The sequence below is a fragment of the Rattus norvegicus genome, chromosome 3, assembly GCF_036323735.1.
Source record: "Rattus norvegicus strain BN/NHsdMcwi chromosome 3, GRCr8, whole genome shotgun sequence".
NCBI classification, from domain to species: Eukaryota; Metazoa; Chordata; class Mammalia; order Rodentia; family Muridae; genus Rattus; species Rattus norvegicus.
The window spans coordinates 42,802,572-42,830,385 of NC_086021.1; the positions used below are offsets into that span (position 1 = coordinate 42,802,572).

The 27,814-nt window shown below is 42.2% G+C and overlaps 1 protein-coding gene across 1 annotated transcript in view; it reads right to left on the reverse strand.

Moving 5' to 3' along the window:
- Positions 1-24,899, reverse strand: part of Psmb7 (proteasome 20S subunit beta 7) — a 59,971-nt gene extending 35,072 nt beyond the window's left edge. Inside the window, exons 1-5 of the mRNA NM_053532.1 lie at positions 24,831-24,899; positions 24,342-24,435; positions 23,121-23,218; positions 20,874-21,014; positions 13,585-13,700 (exon numbers count right to left, since the gene is read on the reverse strand). Of these exons, the coding sequence (NP_445984.1) occupies positions 13,585-13,700; positions 20,874-21,014; positions 23,121-23,218; positions 24,342-24,435; positions 24,831-24,892 (511 nt within the window). The 5' untranslated portion in view covers positions 24,893-24,899. The remainder of the gene's footprint in view (positions 1-13,584; positions 13,701-20,873; positions 21,015-23,120; positions 23,219-24,341; positions 24,436-24,830) is intronic.
- Positions 24,900-27,814: the final 2,915 nt, after the last annotated feature.

A 27,814-nucleotide genomic window follows, 5' to 3' on the forward strand; every position in this document is an offset into this window, starting at 1 on the left:
ACTGGGATCAAAAATAATTTGAATTTCGGATTTGGGGAAATATGCATACATACAATTATAATGAGATATCTTGGGATGGGACTCAAGTCTAAACATGAAATCATCTGCTTCATATGCAATCTATACACATAGCCTGAAGGTAATTTTATGCAATACATAAGGGGATCTCAGTTCCCGCTGCAACCTGTCACATGAAGTCCAGTGTGGGATCCTCCTGCAGAGTCAAGATCCCCAGTTCCACACTTCAGAGTTGGGATGCTCAACCGATGGTTCAGCCTAAACATTTTTTTTCTGTAAGAATTCAGAACAAAATCCGAAATGTCTTGTGAAAACTCACAGCCTCTTACTTGCTCTGTATGTTTAAAAATGCTTGCATTAAGACTGTGTGCAGTTTTGGTCTGGGGGGTATGTAGCATCTTCTTTTCATATATCAATGTTTGCTTAAATACTAAATCAAACATGGCAAGTCTATAATCACTGTTACTAGACAACTGGAGAAATCAAAACCGAGATGCTTCTCCACAATGTGCTGCCTACCCAAGTTCTAAGAGTTTGGTAGGAGGAAATCTGCTTCTTCTAAGACCCATGCTTAAACTCAAACTGAGGGGAAGGGGGACATTTACTGATGGTCCCAAAGTCCTCTGCCCTGAAGCCATGTATAGAGGGTCGTCCCCATTTTAAAGACTAGAATTGATGCTCCACTTGTTTCAAGTGATTTTCCTTTGCTTTCAGCAAAGCAGCTGATAAGTAGACTGAAGACTTAAACCTAGGTCCAGAGGTAACTCAGAAGCAACTTGGGACATGCCAGTTTTCCAAACTCTGTAAACACACAGCTACTCAGGTAAGGCACAGTTCTGGACTCCCTGGTCTCTCTGGGTACATCACTCTGAGCTCAAGGTACCATTGCTTCAAAAACTGGGATGTCCAGTGCAGCAGCTTCCCTGGCTTCCTTTCCCCACACAGTCAAGATGGCAATAGCTCACGTTTGATCAGTGACTCCTGCAGACTGAGGAAGACACTGTGTACAAAGCTGAATGCTGGGACATAGTCAGAGCTCAATGAAAACTAGTTATTGTAATGACTCTGGGACAAGCTCCCTGTCCTCCAACAGTGACTTGATATACTCATTCTCAACAGGTCCCTGAGTGGCAACTTTAATGGGAATCAAGGTGTTCAAAATTTCTTTTCTCAATGTCGAGAAGTTCTAAGAGACAGCGAGAAATGGATCCCCACTGCTTTTCCCCAAATCAATTTTACCAGATCTTCACAGGAAAAAAAGGCTGCCTCTGCTAAGGAGCAGTCCGTTTTAAGCACCCAAGGACCTGTCTGCCACTGTGGTCTGCCAAGGTGGAAGATGTATGCAGCGATAAAGGAGTCACCGCAGAACTTTCTAATCCATCAGTGTCAGCTCTTCCTGACAGAGCGCTTACTCACACTTGCTCATTGTTAGTCAACTGGCCACTCTTCCTGCAGAAAATCTGGTGCTTTCCACAGACCTATGGATGGAGGTCATTTTTCACTCCATTCCTGCCTACAAGGCCTTGTCTCCTGATACTGGTGCTTGCACTGAGGGCCAACAATGCCAGTGTGCGAAAAGCTGATTTATGAATATAAAGCAATGCCGGTGCCAGGGGACTGCGCTCAGCCACTAGAGAGCAGTGGAGCACCTCTCCAGGCTCAGACAGACTAAGCCACAGACTTGAAAAGGTTTAATTGTATGCATGCATTTCATTATAAGCCTTGGCCAAAAGCTTTAGAGGCAGGCGGCAGGGCAAGCAATCAGACAATCTTGCATGGCTTGCTGAAATCCAGATTTGTCCTTTGTCAGCATAAACAGTTTAATTTGATGTTTTCACTCCTGAGTAAGCACTGAGTATTACATCTAAACCCTCGTGAGGGGAAGAATGCTTCCTTTTCATCAACAAATGTACTTCAATGTCAGGGTCTACTTTTAATTCCCAATAAATTATTGAAAATATATTCCCAGTTAATATACTGGAAATATATATTCTCAATCATCCAACATATTTCACTAAAAAACTAGTATCACAAGCAATGCAGATCCTTCTCTATACATAATTGTAAGTAAATATTTAAAACACCATTTGAAGGGAACAGGATTTTCCTCATAATTGTAACTGTAAGGTCTCACAGACCTGACAGATTATAAACACTCCTAGGAAAAGCTTTAAAATCTGGGGGCATCTAGGCTTAAAATGTGACAGGTTCTCTTATTACTGTGTTGTGGTGACATGTCACTAGTTATGTCAAGAAACGTTCTCTTAAAACACAGGGCCACCTAGCCCACACTTATGGGCTAAAATGGAGTGAGAATTGCTACAAATGTGCCTGTCTTCTTGATCACCCACAGGCAGGGACCAGAATAGGAGGTCACAGGTCTCAAGCTAGGGACACCACAACCTGTCTGCAGCAGGAGAAGGCGGAGCACTTGGGGACAGGTACCCTTTACTCTGGGCTCCACTCCAGAACTACTTTCTGTCCTGCAGGTCAGTCTGCTTTGCTAGTCTTTTCCAAGCTGCCATGTCCCTCAGAACCCTCAAGAGCAAATTGTAAGCATGCCTGATTTTAATAATAAGTATTGTGCAAAATAGAAATCTACCTACTGAAAAAAAAAAGTCAGTTGTGAATCTTTTGTTGAACTCATCTCTAGCTTCTTTTTGGACATGGAAACAATATATATTCAGAGAGGTGAAGAAACGTACTCAAAGCTGCACAGCTAGTGACAGTAGAATGGGACACTGACCCTATCTCTGGAGGTAGCATCATCCTCAACCTATGAACTACTCAGAAACACAGGAAACGACTTTCCACTTAATCTGACCTAAAATCAGAGAGTAAAAGAGCAGCAAGTGCTAGGTTGTAAGTACAAAGACACTTTGCTTTTAGCTGGTCCAATTTTGAGAAAAGAGCAGGGAAAGAGGAATTAGTTAACCTCAGTCTCTCTGAAGTGGGATTTAAAGCAAAGAACGTAAAACTGAACACTTTGTTTAACCGATCTAAAAGTACTCCTGGCAAGGGCTTTTATTTGGTTGTGGATAGACTGAGTACTGAACTCAAACTCGAAAAGATTTCATAGGAAAATGTCAAAGCTTAAAAAAAAAAAAAAAAAAAGAAGAAGATAACATTAATTCAATAACTTCAGAATTTTACCGACACCTTTATCTACCCCACAGAACCAAGAACAAAGTCCACTCTGGTCAGAATAGGTTAAGAACCGTCAAAGGCTATCTGTATTACATTCCGTTCCAGGTAACGTCATGAATTTTACAAGGAAACGTTTTTCTCATCTCTAACCTAAGGGCACCATCTATTGGCTTAGTACCACCTTTGCAAAACCCAGGAAGCAAGATACAGAATTTAACCTGCAGGGACTTTCAGCTCCCAGCTATTTCCTTTTTGGCATTTCATAGCTACAGAAATCTTAACATTCAAAATCCATGTGTTATACATTTTAAATCTTCTAAAATGGACCTTACTTGTACTAATCAAAGCTTGGAAAGGTGCCAGAGAAATCTCAGCACACAGAACTGCATAGAAAATGTGTTGGCACTGCACATTCCACAAACATCCACTATGTGCTTCCCAGCAAGGGTTGACACTCAGGGCACCCACTGCATCTTCAAAGCCCAGCTCGAGGGGACAAGACCTTTAGTCACTCCTGTTTTTCTTTGGCAACAAGTCTCAGATAGCTCAGTCTGGCCTAGAACTCAAAATATAGCCCTACTAGAATCCACCCACTTCAGCTTTCATACTGTTAGGATTAAAAGCATAGCTTCCCCACTTTTAGTTTCTAGCCACCATTTTACAGAAGTCAAGTTTCACAGCCAGGGAATTCTGGACTTACGATTTAAAGATACATTGACTCTAGAAAAGAGCTCTTTTCACAGCACCTCAAAAACAGCACAGAGAGCAACACATGCAAGTGAAAGTGTACAGTGCCCACAGTGTGATCACATAGACATAACAGCTCAGTGCCCTAGAAGGATCCTAAGCATTGGTAGGTGTAGCCTTGACATTCCCAAGATTAAAAGGCAAGTTCATTCATACACTCACAGACCTGCCAAAAATAAAGGTACTATACCACAACTCCCAAAACCACATCAGCTTCATTACACACACACACACACACACACACACACACACACACACACACAGAGAGAGAGAGAGAGAGAGAGAGAGAGAGAGAGAGAGAAAGAGAGAGAGAATTTTATTCTGCAGAAGTCCAGCACACTGGGGTCTCTCATTACCAAGATAGAGACCCTGAAGTGAGTTTATGGGCCCAATTTATAGCTCACTGGGGAATTCTGGAGTAGAAGAGCTTTGTCTTATTCTGTCTCTAAGGACACTCCATTATCAGGGTGTGGGGGCTGGCTAGAAATGGCTGACCCATTGTCCTTGCTTCAGGTCAGGTGATGGGGCAGTCTATGATTACCTGTGATTTTAGGCCTAATCTCCTGAACTGCCAATGTGAAGCCTGTCAGGAATCAGCCTAGCCTTCTCATTCTCCCCTTTCAATAGTGGGCCATCTCAAGTTCTTGAGATGTTTCTAAGGACCCTACACTAGCAGCTCCAGCCTGCCCTAGGTCAAGGAGAGAACCTAGTAACAAGCAGAAATGGCCACCTTTTTTTTTTTTTTTTTTTTTTTTTTTGGTTCTTTTTTTTCGGAGCTGGGGACTGAACCCAGGGCCTTGCGCTTCCTAGGCAAGCGCTCTACCACTGAGCTAAATCCCCAACCCCAATGGCCACCCTTTTAATTCAATTGTTTGGAAGTGCTAGCTGGTTAGGAAGACATCGGTTTCATTTTTAAAATAACAGATCCCGGGTTCCAAGAAGGTAGGTCCAAGCAGAACTAGGCCTAAAGCCAGGATTTCCAGGGCTTCTTCCAGTGTTTTAAGTCACACTTCAGTACTTTGCAAAAGAGACCCTCAGGGTCACTGGCTATCTGCACCAAACTCCCAGAGTGAAGTTCTATACTAGCCCAGATCCTTCCTGGCTGCCTCTGACTCACAGGATTCAAGGCACAGACAAAATCATAGCAATACATGATTCTAGGACTCTCAATAGAACAAAAAGAACTCCCAGCATGCTTTGGGGGTGAAGTCCATACACCAGTCTTCTGAGAAGGTATCCAAGAAAGCCAAAGAACTAAATACTGCTGCAACTAAACCGATCCCTGACTCAGGAACTGAAAACGAATGTGGAAGAAACATTTTACCATCCTGAAGCATGCTAATTTGAACCCAGACAGGCTAACTTTCAAAATCGAGTCATGTGGAGACACCAAGTCTGCACAGCAGGCATAGTAGCACTCATTTGCACTAGGGAGGCTGAGGCAGAAAATCAGGAGTTTGAGGCCAGCATGGGGTACATGGCAAGCCTCAAAATAATTTTATAAATAATGTAATAAATAAAATGAGGGACATGGCCGCACTAAGGGTTATAAAACACAAAACAGTGACTCTCGCCTTCTCTGTACATGGTGGTTTGAATGAGAATGCTTAGTTATCAGGGAGAGCATCATTTGAGGGTTACTAGGTGTGGCCTTGTTGCAGGAAGTTTCGAAAGTCCTCACCAGGCCCAGCTTTTCTTTCTCCTCTCTACTTTCAGATCAGGACACAGCTCTCAGACACTTCTCCAGCACCATGCCTTCACGTCACCATCTCCCCAGCTCGAGAATGTCTAAACCTCTGAACTGCAGGCAAGCTCCCAGCTAAATGCTTTCTTTTATAAACGTTGTCTTGGTCATCTCTTCACAGCAACGAACAGTGGCCAAGACATCATCCATGTTCCAGTTTAATTTTAGGATTACCTGTCTATAAGACAAGATACTGGTTTGTCCCTGCCTCTCCGTCCCCACCCTCTAAACTGCTCAGGGCCCTGTAACTGGAACACAGTAGGCACACTCTAGTAATTAGGAAACTGTGTGCTCAGTTTATCTGGATAGACTTTACCTCAGTGGCCCTCAGAGTGACCCCACATCTTCCCTAATGATGCATACCAATGTTTATTCCTTAAGTTAGTATTCCTAAATTGTCCAAGGGCCTCATTGCCAGGAATGTCATGCTTGAAATGTATTCATGTTAATTCTCTATGTGGATAAGCAGGCAAAATAAAAATTTTATACACCATGCCAAAGCTGCTACAAGGAACACTGCCAACCTAACGAAAAGACAGTCCCCAAGCTTCTCCTGACATGACTTCAGTCTGCCTAATAAAGGAAAACTGGCAACTTCACAGAATAAGCTAATTAATCTGAGAATTAAGAGCCTGCATTTTGTCTATCTAAAAAGAAATGACTAAAACCTTATCTCTTTTTTAATTTAAAAAAAAAATGTCAGAGACTCTTGTCCGGCTTTCACAAATCACATTAGCAGTCTCTTCCAAATTAATTTTCTAAAAGGGTGTCAGTAAACTAAAACTTTAACATCCCCTTTTATGCACTTCCTTGATAGCTGGAAAGTGGGAGCCTCTCTCTACATCTGAAGGTCAAACACAACAGTAGTGAAGTATCTTGCCACAGCTGTGCTGCTGCAGGGGGCTTGAGTGTTACTGTCACTGCGGTCAACATGACTGAGACAGCGCCAGACCACAGGGTGGTCACCATACCCTTCTCCCAGTAAACCCTCTGAAAAACCAGGCTTTAGCGAGACATCCAGATCAGTGCCAGGAGATTACGCTCTTCAAATGAGGAAGAGAGGATGGGTAACATATTTAATGTAGAAAAGTAGATTCTGTGAACCTGGCTGGTTGCCTATACTACCTTGTGGGCAGGAAGTTTTGGAACTCCTTTCTATCAGTGCTTACTGTCAAATCAACAAAACAAAAAAAGCTAACAAAAAGAAAAACAAAAAAACACCTTATCACAAAGTTTGGCTTCTACTTCTCATAATTAAGTCTGTTTAAGTAAAACAGAATATAGTCGAAGCACTCGTTTTCTCAAACTATGCTAGCAGAAGGCAGAAATCAATCCCCCCAGGATGCTCACAACCCAGGAGAGCCTTACACTGAGAATGGCCCTTGCTCGTGCCATTCATTATTTGAGGTTTGGGCTGTTGCTCATCCAAAATAAGAAGCATGAATTAAAATAAAATAAAATCCTGGCAATTCTAGAGCTCTCCCTCAACACCTAGCTCCCCAACCCCTCAACAGGATAGAAAGGGGAGAAAAGGAAATCAGCAGAACAAAGACACAAAAACAAACCACCACAGAAATGGAAGCCAGGCTAGGGAGGAAACACCCATCCAGCACCTGTCTGAAGGAGGCTAGGAAAGCCCAAAGGCAAGAGCAAAGCCCAGGGAGGGCACTATGTAACTAAACTTAGATGCTCTTGCAAAGATCTCCTTTTCACAATGGACATGGATTTGAAAGAAAGAAAAAGTAAAACCATGTTGTCTTAAGGTCATAAAATTATGAAAAATTAAAAACTGTTTTTGCTCTATAAAGCTGTTTCAATAAATACTTGGTTGTTATTGTCATGGAAGATGGCAAATCTACACAAGGAACAATCAGAAACACAAAAAGCAAATATCTTTGGGAATTTTGACAGATATTTTTACTACTCAGAAGCTTAACAGCTTAATGAGACAACATCTGTGAGAAAGCTTCAGGTTTTTCATCAATAAAAGAACAGTAACAGAATCGTCTCGTCTGCACAGATTTAACAGAAGATAGTGTAGCAGCACTCAGCAGACTGTGACTTAGAGGCACTATATAAATATGCTTTATTTTTAATAAATTTAAAACAATACTACATTCAATGGTAACCAAAAAGGACCAGTCACATGAACACTGGTTTGTGTAGTTTTGCTACAGCTAAACTGGAGCCGCAGCCATAGAGCAGGATCAATGCTAACTCTACTCTAGAACTGCAAAGCTCTAGTCCACAGCAGGCAGCAGTTGAAATTACTAAGTAACATACATTTGTTGGTACCAACGCATTACAGAAACAAGATTCTGGCAAGTTCTAAAGACAAGATTCCACTCTTACATATCACAGAATTTTTGCAAAGACAAAAGGGACAACGCCAGGGGGTGGCAGTGAGAATTTACTCAGGTAAGAGCAAGAGGTTGCTGCCACAGAGGTCCAGAATATACACAGAAAAAGAGCTGGGAATGAAACTAAGGAGGGAGCTGCCCAGGTGGAAGAGTCACTACCAAACGGCAGCCAACAGCAAGCAGGTGGGCAGTGGCACAGAAGAAGACAGTAAAGAACCAGCACCAGGAATGCAGGGTCAGCCTGTGGTTTGGCAAACTACTAAGAGTGCTCCACAATGACAGGGCCAACCCTCTCAACACCGGGCCGGTCCACGGCTTCCACATGCCTGGTCAGAACACCACCTACCTTTCTAAGCCTCATTCATGTCAATGCTCCTTTTAGATGTCAGGCTGATGTCAAACATCCAGCCTAGCCCTATTAAGATTAACACTGCCTAGGGCTGGGAACCCCCAAACAAAAACTTCTTGGCTTGCAGCTTCTAGACCCCCATTTTGCCTCAACTCTGGCCCTTGCTGGGCCCCCTAGATAGAACCCTCCCCCAATGCCCAGCACTGTTCCTGCCTCACCTCCAGTAAAGCCAACCTGCAGAGCTTAGATCACCACAGGACCTAAGAGTCTTCCCTGTGGCCAGAGTGAGGCAGCAAACTTCTTCCTGGGGTTTTCCCATGTCAAATTGGCAAAAAGATACAGTGTTTGAGAGGCAGCTCCAGAAAGACATCTTTGTGTTCTCTTTGTGAGAATAAACTAGTACCATCTATTTGGAAGGCAATTTGGCAATGGCTCTTGAAAGGTAAAACATCCTGTACTGCCTGCCAACTGTCACTTCTGGGGGCCGCCTGCCCAGCAGCTGTACTTCCTTCCTGTGTCTGGGGGAAGATGACCTCACATGAGCAGGCTGAGTTTCACCTTCAGAAGCACTCACCCTTTCCCCATGCAGCTCTCTAGCATGTGGAGGAATCAGCTCAGAGACTGTCCCCTGCAGTCTACAGATTACCAGGCTCACCTGCCCCGCTGGGAATTGTTTTTATCCCATGTTCTTGGCACCAAACTCAATGTTTCCCCTCCTAGGTAAGTTAGAAACCACATGCTATCCAAAAAGGAAAGAAAAAAAAGCAAAACACCTCTTCCTTAAATCATGCAAGATTGTACTACTTATAAAAGAATTCTGACAGAGACATGAACACATCCTATGCTAATCTAGGAACGTATACAAATCAATCAATATGCTTGTAAAACTCTGAAAAGCAAACCCATCATTAGAATAACCAGTAAGTCACAGTACAGACATGTAAAGCAGCCAATTACAGCAACTACTGAAATAATATTCTCCATATCACTTAGACCGACAGAGAGACAGAATCCTTAAAACTTGAGCTGCAGATGTAGCTCAGTGACAAAGCACTCCCCTCACGCACAAGGCCCTACTTTGATCTCCAACACCACAAAAAGTAAAAAAACAAGACAAATCAGTGGGAGATGATTGCATGAGCCAGCATGGTTTCATCTGTGTATTTTTTTAAAGGATCCCTATACAGGCAGATGGGTAAGACATAAAGGACAGATGAAGATGAAATATTCCATCCCTTACAGAGGTATGTCTTGGGGATGGGTATGAGGTAGACTTACTTTCCTTAAATACATGGCCTCTCCAGCATCGTGTCATGTGCACACTACTCTCATCAGACAATGAATGCTTCAGTGTCACTTGCTCAGAAAGAACTCTTCAAACAGCACACAATCCTTCCACAGTAACTCTCTGTTACTGTGCTCTTTTAGAGTTGCATGTACTCACCTGCTTAATGCCGTTCTGAGCCCCAGGCAACAGGCTAAGAGGTGGCACTGTGCTGAGCACTACTTCTCAGCACCAAACACAGCACTGGTGCTGCCAAATAAACATCTGGCAGATGAATGACAAGACTCCTTTTAAGACCCAGCGAAACTTTCCCTGCGTCACAACAGTTTAGAAGTAACCCTTCCTCCCACGGATCCCACAGGCCTTTGTACCCAGCCTTTGCAGACATCTATCTACTACACGACTGTCTTGAAGGTAAAGACCCTCTCAACAAATCTTACTCAATAAAACAGTTGAAGGACTGGCAGGAATGGTCATACACCTCTCCTCCCAGCATTTGGGAGGCTGAGGATCTATAAGTTTGAGCCATCTTGGTGCAAGCTATTTAATAGCTGGGGCTCCATAAAGACTATGCCTAGGGCTGGAGAGATGGCTCAGTGGTTAAGAGCACTGACTGCTCTTCCACAGGTCCTGAGTTCAAATCCCAGCAACCACATGGTGGCTTACAATCATCTGTAATGGGATCTGATGCCCTCTTCTGGTGTGTCTGAAGACAGCTATAGTGTGTGTGTGTGTGTGTGTGTGTGTGTGTGTGTGTGTATAAAAATTTTATATATATATTTATATATCTTTAATATATATTAAAGATATATAAAATAAATCTTAAAAAAAAGACCATGCCTAAAACAATAAAATAAAAATCTAAACAAATAGTTGAGGAACAAATGGGCAAATGAAAAAACAACTCTCAGCGTTAACCACTTCCCTACATTATTAAATCAGACGTTAGTCTTAATTCAGTCCTTTAGGACAGCAAAAGCAGACAGTGGGCTAAAGAAGAAATATATTACAAGCTGGGCACAGTGGTAAACACCTTTAATCTCAGTACTCAGGTAGCAGAGGCAGATGGATCTTTTTGTAAGGTCAAGGCCAATTTTGTCTACAAACCAAATTCCAGATCAGGCCAGGTTACAGAGTGTGCAAAGACTTGTCCCAAAGCTTGTGTGAGTGTGTACATGAGTGAGAGAGAAGAAACATTCTACAAATCCAGTTATGGACCTGTTGTACTGAACTCAATTAAGTTCATAACAGCCTAAGACCATGGCAAGCCAGGACAAAGCACAAGCAAAATAGGCACTACTTACTTCAAACAACTTTTTCTAAAGTCAGCAAGCACGTGGCAAGCCACTACAGTTCAAATACAAGAGAAGGATATTCCATTTCCCATTTTTAAAATGCTTGGTATCAAAGTTAAATGTCATGCCAGGCAGTGGTAGCACTCCCCTTTAAATCCAGTACCAAGGAGGCAGAGGCAGGTGGATCTCTAGAGTCCATGGCCAGCCTGATCTACAGAGTGAGTTCCAGGACAGCTAGGACAGAGTGTCTCAAAACAACAAAAACAAAAGACAAAGACAAGTTAAATGTCCTGAAATGGGTGGTTTTTATCAGACTGTTGGAAAAGAAAGAACATCTTGAAGGACAGGTGAGGATCTATGGCGACACCTCACACAGGAGAAGACTGACGGTTGTGTGAAGTGTGGCTTACCTGTATTCTGTTATTTTTCTCAAGTTCAAAATCTTTCAAATAAAAAAATAATGAAACCAAGCCTGGCATGGTGGCAGAGGCCTTCAATCCCGGCATTCCAAAAGCCAATCTCTTGGAGCTCAAGGCCAGCCTTGTCTGCACAGTGAGCTCCAGAATGGCCAGGGCTATGCAAAGACCCTGCTGTCTCAAGACCCCACCTATTTTAAGAGAAAATATGAAGCTGAGTCTGATGGCATAGTTTAATATTACTAGCTACTCAAAAGACTGAGGCAGCAGGATTACAAGTTGAAGGCCGGTCTAGGCTACAAAGTGAGTTCAAAGCCAAACCAAGCAACTTTGTAAGTAAGATAATGTCTCACAATAAGAAGAGGGCTGAGGCTTGGTACCTAACGCAGTGATAAAGCACTCACCATACTTGAGGCCCTGTGTTCAAACTCTGGTGCCACAAAAAAACAAAATAAAACTCTCCCTTTACTACCACTTCAAGGAATTAGAAGGGGAAAAATAAAAGTGCTTCAATAGAAAGACATTTTTAATAAATCACTTTAGAACAATCTTTAAATTATAGTATCTTCACCTTAAGATAATTATAAAGACCCAAATATATATGAAAGCATGGTCATGCACACCTACACTCCCCAACACTTGGGAAGTGGAGACACGAAGATCAGGAGCTCAAGGCCATAAAGAATTGAGGCCATCCTGAGCCATATGAAATCCTTTCTGAAACAGAAACATTAATTACAAAGACCCACTCATGCTGTAAGGTTGGTTTCCTAGCACGGAGGAAACATCTATTATAAAGCACCTTGTACAGGGATAGACCACACAATGGTACAACAAAGTCTCCAACTGGTAACTTTCAACTATGCAGAGAGACCATCTTCCCAGCTCCAGAGCCAAGACAGAAAGGTAAGACAGCAAACAGCAAGAAAAACAGCAACCACAGATAACCAGATTTACACAATTTGATTTGGAAATTTAATATAAATTTTCATTTGAAAATGTCAGTTTGTCTAAGGAAATTTTTACCACTCTCCAAAAATTTTAAAACAAAAGCAAACAAAAGGAGCAATTGGAGCTAAACCACAAACACAAAAGTCTGACCCAAAAAACATTGCAACTGTTGGTAGATCAGGCATTGGTTCAGATTTCCCCTGTGTACCGTGCCACTCACAACAGCCTGGTATCACTTGACACTTCACAGGGAGGAAACTAAGCTTCTCCACAGTCCAGTAAAAGGGACCCTGTCACTCTAACCTCATCAAAGGGCCTCTTGGGCTAATGAGATGGCTCAGCAGGTAAAAAGCACTTGCCACAAGTTTAGATGACCTGAGTGTGATCCCCAGAACCCACATAAAGAGAGTACTGACTCCATAAGTTGTCCTCTAACCACATGTGTGGCACATGTGTACCTGCCCACATAAATAAATGTAAGAAGTTAAAATGATTTAGAGACTTTCTATCAGTTCCAGCATGTTGAAAGGTGTGACTTCCACTCAGTCTTTCCACCTGCTTAGAGGGCTCTGTATACTTCAATATCACCTTTTCCCAGGACCTGCCCAAGCTTCCACTGCTTTCTGCCTGCCCACAACTCCCAGATCCTCTTAGGATATTCATAACCTTTTGTATTTAGATCATTGCAAATTCTCATATAGTTAGAAGTAACAAAGAGTTCCCATATATCCTTGGTCTGGTTTCTCCAAAGTAACACCTGATGTGACCACAGTTCAATATTACCTACACTAGTAGCCTTTAGCTGAGTATTTTTTTACTTCCTTACATTGCTATTAACATAGTTTTATAGTTGTTTATTGTCTGTGGGTATCTAATAAATAAATCCTTACAACCAAGAGTTTTTATCTAAATTTGTTCACTTAATTCTTTATCCAATTATATAAAAAATCTTTTTCTAAAGCCAACCAGACACAGTGGCACAGTCCTTTAATCTCAGCACTCAAGAAGCATAGGCAGGTGGATCTCTGTGAGTTCAAGGTCAGCCTGGTCTACAAAATGAGTTCCAAGACGGCCAGGGCTACATAGAAAAACCCTCTCTCAAACGCCACCCCCACACTGAATATATAGGTAGAAGTAACATGAATATATAGGCATATGCTGCTGACTAAGCAACATCACTAGAATGCACTGTTGCCTCCCTCAACGATGGAAATAGCTCTCTGAAAGGCCCATTTGTTTTCCAGTCTGAAACAAGAAAAACCTAACACTCACCCATGGTGACATAAGGCAGTTTATCAGTTGATCCATGCGGATAGATGCTGTAGAGATGAGGTCCAGTAACATCGACTCCCCCCAAAACTAGGGCTGCACCAATGTAACCTTGATACCTGGTGGTCAGAATAGACACAAGGGAAGAATTGAGTCCCGAGTCACTGTAGCTTATGCAAAAAGCTGCAGAAGTCAGACAAGGGTTTCCTTACATGTTTCACTAAGGAATTATTGCCTGCATAGGAACCAGGCAGGGAATTACAATCAGTTGAACGTCTACAATTAGCTACTGCAAACTGTGTGCAGTATACCACATGACTCACTTGAGATCTGACACACAGCCATCTTTTTAAAAGCACTATCAGTCCCATTTTAATAAAAAGGGGGTGGGGGGATAAAACAAAAGAAACACAAGACAAAAAGCTTAGAGACATAGAGAACTTGCTATTTCAAAGACTATCAGCACTGGATAATAAGCTACCAAGCTAGTGAATAGTGAGGAGCTGCTAAATTCAAGCCATACAGCTCTTCTAACAAGCAGTCTCAACACACAGTGGTTCATGTCACAACACCCTTTCCCTCTGAATAAACCCACCACATAATAATCACAGATGCTATTAAGTAAAACAGAAAACTGTTGCATCCTTCAGGACATGCGGAGCTCCATCATGACCTATGAAGCTGCTGTAACCAACAGAATAAGGTGTTGAGGAGCACAAACAAGAATGTTTCCCTCCATCTTCCCACCATGGAATATGCACTCAGGTCTTGGACATTTGTTGAACTCTTTACCTAGCTGGTGATCATTTCTATAGATCCCCGTCTCTAGATTGGCTCAGTTTTTCACCAAGACAAACTGCTTGGCTAAGATAAAACTGAACATGTTGGATTTAAAGTTTTCCACTCTAAACTTTTAGCTCTTTAAAAAGAAAACTGAAACCAACACAAACTTACTTGCCATGCCATGCACTAAAACACAAATGTAAGAGCAAAGCCATCAATCTGACTGGGAAGAGCTACACGACATCCAGAAGCACAACTGTGGCATCCAGGCACCAACTGCTGATAATTTTCCATGTTTAAAGTGAAAAACTCAAGAATTTTAGGAGCAACATGATGAGAAGCCAGAGATGGCTCAGCAGATAAGGTGCTTGCTGCCAAGCCTGATGAGTTGAGGTCCAATCCCCAAGACGTACATGGTGGAAAGGGAGAATCAACTCTTCTGTTATCCTCTGACTTCTCCACATGTGCATCACCACCACCACCACCAACACCAACAGACGCACTGATGCTCCTCTCTCTCTCTCTCTCTCTCTCTCTCTCTCTTTCATGCACGTGCGCACACATACGCACTCTAAAATATATGCAATTTAAAGTATTTTTAAATTTTTTTAAGATGGTTGGAGATGGCTCAGTGGTTAAGAGTATGTACTGCTCTTACAGAAAACCCAAATTTAGTTCCCAACACGTACATCAAGAGGCTCACCACTGCCTGTACGTAACTTTGACTCCAGACAGGCCTCCAAGGACTGACAAGGTACCTGACATACATACCTCACCCACCAACAGGCACAAAATTAAAAACAAATTTAAAAGACTATTATTTATTATTTATTTTACAAGTCTCAGCATAAAGAGGGAACAGAGCCCTCTAACTGTGGAAACATCTGGTCCAAGGCTTGTTACCAGCAGTGTCAAGACTGAAACCTGAGACACTGCATACAAGCCGGAAAGGCAGATGCATGTACCCACCAATGCTGAGCTGTCTATTCTACTGTCTGCTGCAGAAGGTATCTGAATAAAGTCCCTTCCAGACCATAATACCTACTGCGTGCCTTCAAAAAGAAATCTAAAATGTTTAGACAAATGACTAGCATCCTTAAAATCTGAATCAGAGGGCTAGGGGCAAAGTTCAATGGTAGAGCATTTGCCCAGCACATGCAAGGCACTAAAACAACACAAACGCCCTGATCCAAAAAGCCTACTTATAGAACGCCAGCCCAAGAATACAGTCAGAGAAATAAATATACAGAAATATGTTTATCACAGCACTGTTAGTGATGTAAAAGATGGAAAAATGGCTGAATGAAGTATTATACACAACAGAATATGACATGATCATTAAAAATCATACCTTTTCTAAAACCATTCTGGAAATCAGTCTGGAGGTTCCTCAGAAAATTGGACATTGAACTGCCTGAGGATCCAGCTATACCTCTCTTGGGCATATACCCAAAAGATGCCTCAACATATAAAAGAGACACGTGCTCCACTATGTTCATCGCAGCCTTATTTATAATAGCCAGAAAATGGAAAGAACCCAGATGCCCTTCAACAGAGGAATGGATACAGAAAATGTGGTACATCTACACAATGGAATATTACTCAGCTATCAAAAACAACGAGTTTATGAAATTCGTAGGCAAATGGTTGGAACTGGATAATATCATCCTGAGTGAGCTAACCCAATCACAGAAAGACATACATGGTATGCACTCATTGATAAGTAGCTATTAGCCCAAATGCTTGAATTACCCTAGATCCCTAGAACAAACGAAACTCAAGACAGATGATCAAAATGTGAATGCTTCACTCCTTCTTTAAATGAGGAAAAAGAATACCCTTGGCTGGGAAGGGAGAGGCAAAGATTAAAACAGAGACTGAAGGAACACCCATTCAGAGCCTGCCCCACATGTGGCCCATACATATACAGCCACCCAATTGGACAAGATGGATGAAGCAAAGAAGTGCAGACCGACAGGAGCCGGATGTAGATCTCTCCTGAGAGACACAGCCAGAATACAGCAAATACAGAGGCGAATGCCAGCAGCAAACCACTGAACTGAGAATAGGTCCCCCGTTGAAGGAATCAGAGAAAGAACTGGAAGAGCTTGAAGGGGCTCGAGACCCCAAAAGTACAACAATGTCAAGCAACCAGAGCTTCCAGGGACTAAGCCACTACCTAAATACTATACATGGACTGACCCTGGACTCTGACCCCATAGGTAGCAATGAATATCCTAGTAAGAGCACCAGTGGAAGGGGAAGCCCTGGGTCCTGCTAAGACTGAACCCCCAGTGAACTAGACTATGGGGGGAGGGCGGCAATGGGGGGAGGGTTGGGAGGGGGACACCCATAAGGAAGGGGAGGGGGGAGGGGGATGTTTGCCCGGAAACCGGGAAAGGGAATAACACTTGAAATGTATATAAGAAATACTCAAGTTAATAAAAAAAAAAAAAATAAAAAAATTAAAAAAAAATCATACCTTTTCTTGTATACTATTAATTGTGACATGATCTTCTGGTTTTGACAATGTGTATCAAGGCTAAATCTGCCTTTATGAATCACAGAATTTTTTGGAGCCAAGAAATTATTCTAAAATACAGCCTGAGGAATTATGCAAGATCCAAATATTCGTGAAAATATCTTCAAATGGACCATACCATTAACATGATATCAAAAGCTGGTTCATGTAAGCTGACAACACTAAAATAATATGTATACTTATTTACTATATAATTAATTATATATTAATGTAATTGGCATAATATTACTACTAATTGGTACTTAAAAAATTGTGGGTCAGGTCTCTTTGAGAAATTACCAAAGTTCAGTCTTCACCTCTAACAGACATTCATTCACTTAAGTATTCCCTTATTTCATGTGGTGCTAGGTCTCTAGTACTCTTCTCTGGGCTGGAGAGAACTCCTGAGTCTGAGCTCTCTACTAACCAATACAGCACTGTACACAGGGAAGGTACAAAGCACTAAACGTCCTAGCATGCCATTTCTGTAAATACATACACATGAAGCTGTAGCAGAAAAAAGTCAAATAAAAAACATTTAGGTCCCATTACAAACACCATCATCAGCCTTGCTTTTTACTTTTCAAACTATCACACTCACACACTTATGGTGCTGTGAATGTGATGCATATGTGGATCCCTTTCTCCCTCATAAGTCAAGGAGACAAAAACTATCACTGGTGTTTTCCAAAGAGGGGGAAAACTGTAAAGTTTAAGACAGGGCAGGAGAAGTGTCTTAAGTTCGGAGTGCTTGATGCTTACAGAGGACCTAAGCTAAGTTCTGAGTTTTCTCAACAGGTGACTCAAAATTGCCTTTAACTCCAGCTCTAGGAATTCAGTGCTCTCCTTTGGCCTCTGTGGGAGAGGGAGGGAGGGAGGGAGGGAGGGAGGGAGGGAGGGAGAGGGAGAGGGAGAGGGAGAGGGAGAGGGAGAGAGAGAGAGAGAGAGAGAGAGAGAGAGAAAATGCACACGCAAACACAAATAAAAACTTTTAAAAAAAGGTTACATGACCCAACAAAGTTACAGCTGGCAGATCTTGACCCAAAGCACTAAAGTCAAATGCAAAGCCTTCCCCCCAACCACTCTCACTTTATGGAATTCACCCAAAATGACACCAGATATGAAGGACAATGTTATCTTGGTTTAAATTTAATTTAAATTTTTTCTCAAAACATTAGATAAAATTTAACTCTGGCGAAGCATGGTAATGCAAACCCTTTAATGCCAGCACTTTCGAGGCAGAGGCAGTGGATCTCTCCCTCTGTAAGTTCAAGGTCAGCCTGATCTACACAGTGGGTAGATACAGTGAGACCCTGTCCCATAAAATAAGTAAATAAGTAACTTTTACAAACTATACTAAGTAAAAATGAAGCAATGGTGAAGAAAAAAGAGCAACTACAGAATTCTTAAGCCATATAAGAGATTAAATATTTGCTAAATTGCTTTGAGAAATTCCTTAAAAACAAATATAAAAATTCTATGTAATAGCCCATATGATCCACTAGGGGGAGCTTTATATTTAAAATTAATATCTATCATTTTTTTAAAATCAGTATCATAAATGATCAATTGATCTCATGCTATAACCAAAGCATTGTTTGGTAGTAATAATTCCTCTCCATTAGCACAATGGCTTCGTATACAAAGGGCTGAGCGGCAGAGGAGAGTTATGGCTCCAGCTTAGGGTATCTCATCTGTAAAGTGGGAACTAAGTCACTAACTTCCCTGCACAAACACCATAGAGAATGCAGAGCTATCCTACAAGGACCTCAAACACTCAGAAAAGCCAGAGGACAAGGGCAACACACCGCAGCAAAGTAAGAGCTATGACAAATATACTCCAAAGGTGACATTGACCACAACACCCCTAAAAGTTATGGTCACATCATTCTACCTTTATTTTAAATTTTTAAAAAAGGACAGAAATTTTTTTTTTTTTGGTTCTTTTTTTCGGAGCTGGGGACTGAACCCAGGGCCTTGCGCTTCCTAGGTAAGCGCTCTACCACTGAGCTAAATCCCCAGCCCCTTTATTTTTATTTTAAATCTCCCGATTTATAATTATTGGCCACTATTTGTTTTAAATGCCACGTGACCTATACAAACCTCTCTAGGCCAATGAGCTCATGGCATTCATAGGACAGGTGTCTGATGCTCACTGCTCACATGCTAAGGGTGAGGCAGAAGAAAATCAAGCACTATTTCCTCTGTAATAAACTTGTGAGGGCTGATCTTGGTGGTCAGCACACCTGGGAACAGGGAACCTCAATTGAAGAACTATCTCTACTAGATTGGCACTTTTCTTAATCCTTAATTACTAATTATGTAGGAGTGCCCAGCCCTCTTCTGGCAGTACTATTCCTAGGTATGTGGTTCTGAACTACAAATATTTAAAAAAAAAAAAAATCTAGTTGGGCAGTGATGGACAAAACCTTTAATCCCAGCACCTAGGAGGCAGAAGTAGGTGGATCTCTGAATTTGAGGCCTCCCCAGTCTACACAGCAAGTTCCAGATCAACCAGAGCTATAGAGAAATCTTGTATAGGAGGAGAAAATCTAGCTAAGAAAGTTAGTGAAAACAAGCCAGTAAGTAAGCAGTGGTTTCTCTGTGGTTTGTTTCAGGCTCTTGACCTGAATTCTTGCCTTGGTTCCCCTGGAAGATGGACTGTAGCCTGTAGGATGAAGTAAACCCTTTCCTTGCCAAGTTGTTTTCAGTAAGAATATTTATCACAGGGGTTGGGGATTTAGCTCAGTGGTAGAGCGCTTGCCTAGCAAGCAGAAGGCCCTGGGTTCGGTCCCCAGCTCCAGGAAAAAAAAAAAAAAAAAAAGAATATTTATCACAGAGAAGCAATCTAGAAAAACAGCTTCCCACTTATGTAGCACACATGAGAAAACCAACTTAAGATTTTAAAACATCAAAACCTCTACAAACATAAATAATGTGATTATTAATGGGGAAAAAACGAGACTCTATGAACTGTGTGTGGGAGTTAGAACAAAATGGGAGTTTGGAAAACCATATGCATACACATATGTAAATATACTGCATATGTTTATACATACATGTAAATATAATATATTCATGAATATATATATATATAAAGGTGTGCAGCACCACTGCCTGGCTTACATGTATTTATTTTAAACGGGACACAGTAATATCCCTTAACTCAGAGTTAAAGGAAAAACACAAAACATGCATAAGAACACTTTATTTTAGCAAGGGTCTGCAAGGCCAAGTGAGAAAGGCAGTCTGGGTAAAAAAAAGTCATATTATTTTCCCCACACTTTCCCCACATGACTACAAGTCACTTCTCACTGTATTGCTACTTTGCTGCTAAAATGGAAAGAAAAAAGAAACAGTTGTGCTAGCCGGGCAGTATGGTCTTTAACCCCAGCAGAGGTAAATCTCTGAAAGTTTGAGGCCAGTCTGGTCTACAGAGATAGTTCCACACCAGCCAAGCTACACGAGAAACCCTGTCTCAAAAAACAAAAGACAAACAAACAAAAACAGAAAAATAGCTGTGTTTAAATGGTGGGGAAATGAACAGGATTTACAAAACAACATGAAGTATGGTTTTACTGTGAGCAAAAGTGGTTGTATCCAATAATATCTCTCTCTATGCTTCAAGAAATTACTACACTGGCCACAATTCAGGGCAAATGACCCCATATGATACATCAGACCATACAATCCATTTCATTATCAAATGCTTTAAAAACAGCTTTCTTTTTTTTTTTTTTTTTTGTTCTTTTTTTCGGAGCTGGGTACCGAACCCAGGGCCTTGCGCTTCCTAGGTAAGCGCTCTACCACTGAGCTAAATCCCCAGCCCCCTAAAAACAGCTTTCTAATTGATTTCTAGAACAAAATGTTCTTCTGAATATTTTTCCCTAGTTTCTATACATCTTCAGAATAAAAATCTAAGGTTTAAAAAGAAGAAAGAAAAGAGAAGAAAATCGATTCTACAGAAGTGCACACCCTGGAACCTGACCTGAAAAGCATCTGCTTCAGCATCCGATTCGCTGTGACAACTCTGGGAAGGCGGCCGGTGGTGAGAGAGTGGAGCTCCAAGTTAGAAGAAATAAGCTGGGTTGTCATGTCTGTGTCTGCAGCTGTCCCAGCACCACAGCAACTGAAAAGCACCACAGAAACATCACTGGCAGTCAATTACCAGGAAGCTCAATTACAAGTACAGCCTCTTGGCTAACCCCACAAAGTTCAAGTACATGAGAGGTGTTCTGAGTAGAATGCAATGCAATTTCTGTCTAACCAACCTTAAACTTAAAATTGAGGAGACACAACTAATTACATAAAAATATATTCTCTATGGTGCAATGGGACATTTCAAACAATTCATTTCTCCGCCCCAAAGTGTATGTTTTAGTCCTATTACAAGTGTAACCAAATTGTACAAAGGAAGAAGGCAGTGTGTTAAAGTCTTACAACTCAATAGTGACACTAGACAGTCTTGATTTATTATTTCAGAACTGAGTAAAGACAAAAATGGAAGATAAAATTATAATATACCATAAAATAACACAGGTACAATAGAGCATGAGAAGATGGAGAATAAAGCAATTTCTTTTTGTTTGTCTTTACTCTGTGTGTGTGTGTGTGTGTGTGTGTGTGTGTGTGTGTGTGTGGCGTGAGGTGTGTGTGTGGTGTCTGTGTGTGTAACACACTTGTACCATGTAGGCATGTGACAGTGAGAGAACATCTTTCAGAATTTGGTTCTGTCCTTCCACTATGTGGATCCTAAGGATCCAACCCAAGTCAGGCTTGGTGGCAACCAGCTTCACCTGCTGAACCACCTTGGAAGCCCTGAAGAGAAAGAGTTCTGAGTGTTAATGCAAGGGGTTTCTTTCCCCCCACCCCACCCTACCCCCACCTCCCCGGCTGGCTTTGGAAGAACAGAAACAGTCTAAAAGTAAAAAAGGAGAAAAGAGTGTTTTTATTTTGTTTTTTAAATCTTATTTATGTCTGTATGTGCATGCATCTGTGTGAAAGTCTGCATACATCTGTGTGTGGGGTACCCTCAGAAACCCCCCAAGAAAGCACTGGATGCCCTGGAACTAGAATTACAGGTGTTTGTGAACAGCCTGAAGTGAGTGCTGGGATCCAAACTCTGGTCCTTATGATTGTGCACTGAGGGCTCTTAACTGCTCTTATCCGGGGAAGGCTGTTTTTAGCTAGAGCCACAGGCAGCAGCACAGGAGAAAGCTTACACTTAAGAGGAATAGGAATAACATGAGAGAAAGAAGCTGGAACACACACTGCCTGAGGTCTCAAATATCACCCAAGAATTTCAATTTTACCTAGAAAATAATGTAGAAACATAACATCTCTCAAAAAGTTTTTAAAGAGGAGGAAAGGAGCATGATCAGCTCTGTGTTTTACAGAAGTATGGCAAAAGAGCCATACTTTTTTTACATCAGTAAAAAAAAAAAAAAAAAGAAGCAGATTCTGATCTCCACAAGATTTCTTGATCTCCACATGATTTCATGGCACAAGTGTGTGACACAAACACACACACACACACACACACAAACACAAACATGCACGCACATTCACATGAACACACACCACTGTAAAAACAAACAAAAAAGAACTAAGTGATTTATTCTCCATCTTCCCATACCCTATCGTACCTGTTATTTTATGGTATATTATAATTTTCTCTTCCATTTTTTCTTTACTCAGTTCTGAAACAATAAATCAAGACTGTCTAGCTAAAACTGCCCAGCTGAGAAAAAAGAACCCAAATAAAGGTCACAGCAGAGAGGAAAACAGGAGGGAATGGATTCAAGAGGCACATAGGAAGCAGAACTTTCTACCAACTCAAAAAGACTAAAGCAATAGGAAGACTTGGCCATGAGGAGTACAGGTGACCAAGTTATGTTTTCAACTATTTGACACAGAGTCTCAAATTCACTATGAAGCTAAGGATGGCCTTGAACTTCTGATTGTCCTGCTTCCACCTCCTCAATGCTCAAATCACAGGCTTCACCACCACTTCCCATTTTCTGCAGTGCTAATTGATGATAAAGACCAGGACTCTGTGCACACTACATAAACACTCTACCAGCTGACATACACCCCAGCCCAGAAACACATCTAAGGGAGTTAGAAAACACAGTCTCAACAGCAAGCAGGCTGCAGAGAGGATGCTGATAATGGTCCATTTTTAGTCCCAACGCACCAGAAGATTTTAGAGTAATTCAAATTCATCAATACTTACTAAATATTAGGAGATATGAAGTGAATTTTTGAACAGTTTTTGTCAGCAACAACCATCCCTTCAGTTGCTCTCGTGTCTGCTCCAAGAACTATTCCATCCTATTTTTAAAGGAAAAAAAAAGTTTTCAATAATTTATATACATAAGGAATTATTTAAGAAAAGCAATGTTGGCCATTCTCTGCTCCCATAATTCCATATCCCTAGTCAAAATTCCTACCAAAACTATTGTCCTACATTTTCAGCATATCCTTAATAAATGTTACGGCTAAATCCTCAGGTGATTAAGACTTATTTTCATCTTCAATCAAGGCTCAGAGATTCAGTAAATTCCTTACAAATCACAGATCTAAACTGGAAAGAAAAAACGTAGAATGAAGATCCACAATCTTTCCAACAAAATAACCACTTCTAGGTCAGCAAGGTTGTTCAGCGAGTAAAAAACACTAGCCCTGCAAGTCTGTTAAACTGACTTCCACTGCAAGAACCCACATGAGGCTCAGAATAGACTCCACCAAGTTGTTCTCTGACCTCTCCACTTTTCCCATAGCATGTGCACACACACCTATACAGAGAAAAATCAAGGAAACAGCTACCTCTATCAGTTTTTGAAATGTGTCTCTCTTTACCCATTAACAACATTAATCACTAGCCTTTATGATTTTTACAGTTTATTTCAGGATTTCTCTCCATTTGATGGATGGAGTTTTAACTCTGTGAAGAAAGCTGAGGGCAGAGTGGCCTGCCAGTAATCACTTAATCCCAACGTTCCAGAAGCGAATGCAGAAGCAGGTAAATCTCTGGGAGTTTAAAGCAGCCTGATCTACCCGTTATGTTCCAGGGCAGTCAGGGCTATATAATGAGACCCTGTCTCAAAACAGGGGAGACTGAACTGTCCATGCAGTTCAATAGAAGCAGTATAAATGCATTAAACATCTAGACTAACCAATTAATCCCAAATTCTGTGCTTTCCCATTATATCATCCCGCTTCCTAGAGCACCTTAGGAAAAACCAAATTGCCCTCACATCTAAAACTTCAAAATGAATAAATACAAACTATTTAATGGGTAAAACCTCCTGGTTAAAGCATTTCCTAATAAAAGCCGTTTTTTATGATGCACCCTGACATTTGCACTGGCAGATCTAGCTGGAAGTTTGAGTCCAAGTGGTCTAACTACTGTTAAAAGGTCAGTTACTGCTACGGTCGGCCTATCTCGGCTTACCTTATAGACCACCCCCGCGATGGTAGTGCCAGTTTTCCGAGCTTTCGGAAGTTTGAACCCCTTTTTTGCAAAATCAGCTTCCAAGACCGCATTCCTAAGGGAAGACACAGAAAGCAAGTGTTAGAGGACAAGACCACTGGCGCGAAGAGTGGGTGCTTAGGAGGGAACTCAGTTTGCTTCCACCCTCGTCTGTTTACTGGATTCTCCCATCATCAGCACCATCCGCGAGCAAGAAGAGACTGGGGCTATGACCCCCGCCCCACTAAAGACACAGGAAGGACCAAATCCTTACACACAGGCAAGGGGAGAGAGCCGCGCCGGTCTCAGAAGCAGCCCACGCTGGGGCCCGATTCCCTGAGTCACTCGGCCGCGGGCATCATCCCCACGCTCGCCTAAGGCCTCCGACCTAGGCCGCAGCCCAGCTCCGGCACGACCCCGGGTTCGGAACTCCTACTCGCGTCCCGATCGCGCCCCTGAGCATGAACATACCTGCGGCAATTATCAAAAGAAAAGCCTCCGACCGGTGCCTGAAACACCGACACAGCCGCCATCTTCCCAAGAAAGTGCTTCCGGGCCGAGGGCGGAGCAACCAAAAAGAATTTACACTTCCGGCGCAGCTGGGGAACAGGATGAAAGGGCGGGGCAAACTTGGAACTGGCTTTATTGGGCATAGAGTTCCTGAGTTCTCCTGAGTTCCTAGAGAGGCTCGGATCTTTGGAACATTTTGCCTCAAATCCTGGGGAGAGGAAACTAAAGACCAGCCGAAGGGACAGTATTTGTTAAGTCAGATAAATAAAATTCCCCCAATTACCAAATCTCCTGGCGCTCAGACCAGATCTGTTTCTACCGTTAAATTAGAATCCCTCATGTTTCAGGGACATCCACACACCCCAGGTCCCAGCCGCTGAGCAAGTCCCTTCAACTCCCTATTTCCTCCTGTGCGGCGAAGCTTTCACCTTCCTCAGAAAGCCAGACACATGAAAAGATGTTTCACGCCACGAGGCATGAGGGAAATGCAACCCCCAGCCCCCAATGAGATACTTTGGACCCACTACAACGACTGGAGTCGGACAGAGAAAATCACAAGTGTTGGAGAGAATGTATAAATTTAACTCTCATCTGTGACAGGTGGGAATGTAAAATGGTCATCTGCTCCGCAAAATGAATTGGATCTTAAACCTGAATTGTCACTGAAAAACTAAGTTCACAAGTGCTTCTTCACAAATAGGCATAGCAACGAGGGTCATAACAGACAAATCTGGAAACAGCAAAAATGCCCATTGACAGATGAATGAATAAACAAAATGTGATATATCAACATAGTGGAATAGTATTGGGCCATGAAAGGGAAGGAAATGTGATACCAACTAAATCAGGGGTGAACCTTGAAAACAATTTGCTAAGTATAAAGAGGGTAGGCATGGAAAAAAACACATTGCATAATTACATTCACATGTGATATGCATGTACATTCATGTGTAATCGAGTTCACATGCCTGTGAGTGCATGTGGGTGCATGTATATGGAGGCCCAAGGTTAATGTTGGGAGTCTTCCATTACTCTCCACCTTACCTTTGAGGCATAGTCTCTCAGTTGAACCCAGAGCTCACCAATACAAGATGGTTAGCCATCTTGCTCCAAGGATCCCTGCCCCTGTCCTCTGAGCACTGGCATTACAAGTCAACCGATACACCCACCAGCATTTACATGGATTCTGGGGATTCAAACTCCAATCCTCATGCTTGCATAGCAAGTTGTTCAACTTCTGGGCCATCTCCCTAGCCCTATACAGTTCCATTTGTATGAAGTATCTCAAAATAGACAAATCCATAGAAGCATAAAGTGAATCAGTAGTTATTAGGGCTGAAGAAGAGGCACGGGATTGTACAGTGGGCACAGAGTTCAAAATGTTATTCAGCATTATGAATGCAATGTTATGTAAATTTTAACAAAATCTCCTACTGAGAGAAATGTAATGCTTGCTGTGGAAGTCAGGGAAAAAATTTAAACTTACTTAGACAATAGGTGACACCCTCCACGACTATGAAATTAATTCATTTGCAAATATTTATTAAGTACCTACTATGTGCCTAGCATAATGAATGAATGAATGGCATCCCAAGGGTCTAGAACCAGTGTCTCAACTATGATTTTAGTAAATGTTCACTACAAATAAAGTTCTATCTGATTGCATCTCTGGGTCTTTTGAAATAAAATAAATTTAATTTTGAAGCCCTACCCCTTGTGCTAAGAATAGACTAGGAGAGTGGGTCCTAATCCAGTGTAGCTTGAGTCCTTGCTTGTTGACAGCCACAGGTGAAGATAACAATTCCTTATAATGTTTCTGCGGCTAGGAAATACAAAGGCCGCCTGTCAAAGCCCCAGAAAATAGACAATGGGCTGGACCAGACCCTCACACATGACCTCAAAAGGAAGTCACAGTCCTAATATTTCCAAACTCCTGAACTGTAAGGCAACTTATTTCTGTTGCCTATGCCATCTGGCTTAGAGTAATTTGTTATGGCTGCCTATCGAAGTCAGACACATCACAAGTTTACAAGCCACAGAAGAGAAAAACTCAAAACAAGTCTCTCTGGTTGGGAGTGGGCTGGTTTAGAAGCCTGAGAATGTAAGCTTATGAGATAAACAAGAGGAACAGATGAGAAATAACAAAATCAAGTTTTAGATGCGGCTTTTTGCGGGGACAGAGTTCCGAGCCTGCAGCAGAAGGAGGAACTACGGTGGGAAGATGACTGTGTCCTCCTGTGGGGTCTGACAGAAGCTACGGAGCCCACTATTTTCCTGCCAGGCTGATCTGAGGAAGTGTCGTTGCCTCTGGAGATGGTCGGCAGAGCCCAGCAGAGGGCGACTGGGAGCCTCGAGGAATCCTGGGAGCACACAGTAAGTGGCTGAGCCAGGGGACAGCTAGTGAGTGGCAGCTCCAGGCCGACCAGGAATCAGCAGCTGCATTTCCAGCCATAATCGGTAAAGCTCTAGGCCCATCGCTAAGAGCCCTGCTCAGCTTTCTTGTTTAGCTTCAGTGCTGTTCCCTGGAACTGCAGCCCCGTCCAGAATGCTCATCCTTTGTCCTGGACACTGCCCCACTTACTCCTTAACTACCAAGGGACTGATTAATGAAGCCACTGCTTCTGCCCTAGGTGGCTGTGTGATCTCAGGGAATGTCTCAATTCCCAAATAGCACAGTAACAGCCGACAGTCATGAGCAGACTCAAGGTCCTGATCTCTGTCCTATAGACAGGATCTCGGGATTGTCTCAGGCACCGTAAATGTACAAGACAGACACTGGGAAAGCAGATAACATGGAGACAGTCACAATGCCTGCCCGTGGGAAACTGACACACTCTAAGGACCCACTGTCATTTTTGTCCAACTACGCAAATGAGTCATGGAAGGGCAAAGTCTTAGCTCAAGACCATACTGTTGATGAATAGTGGAGGTCAAGATTCACCCTC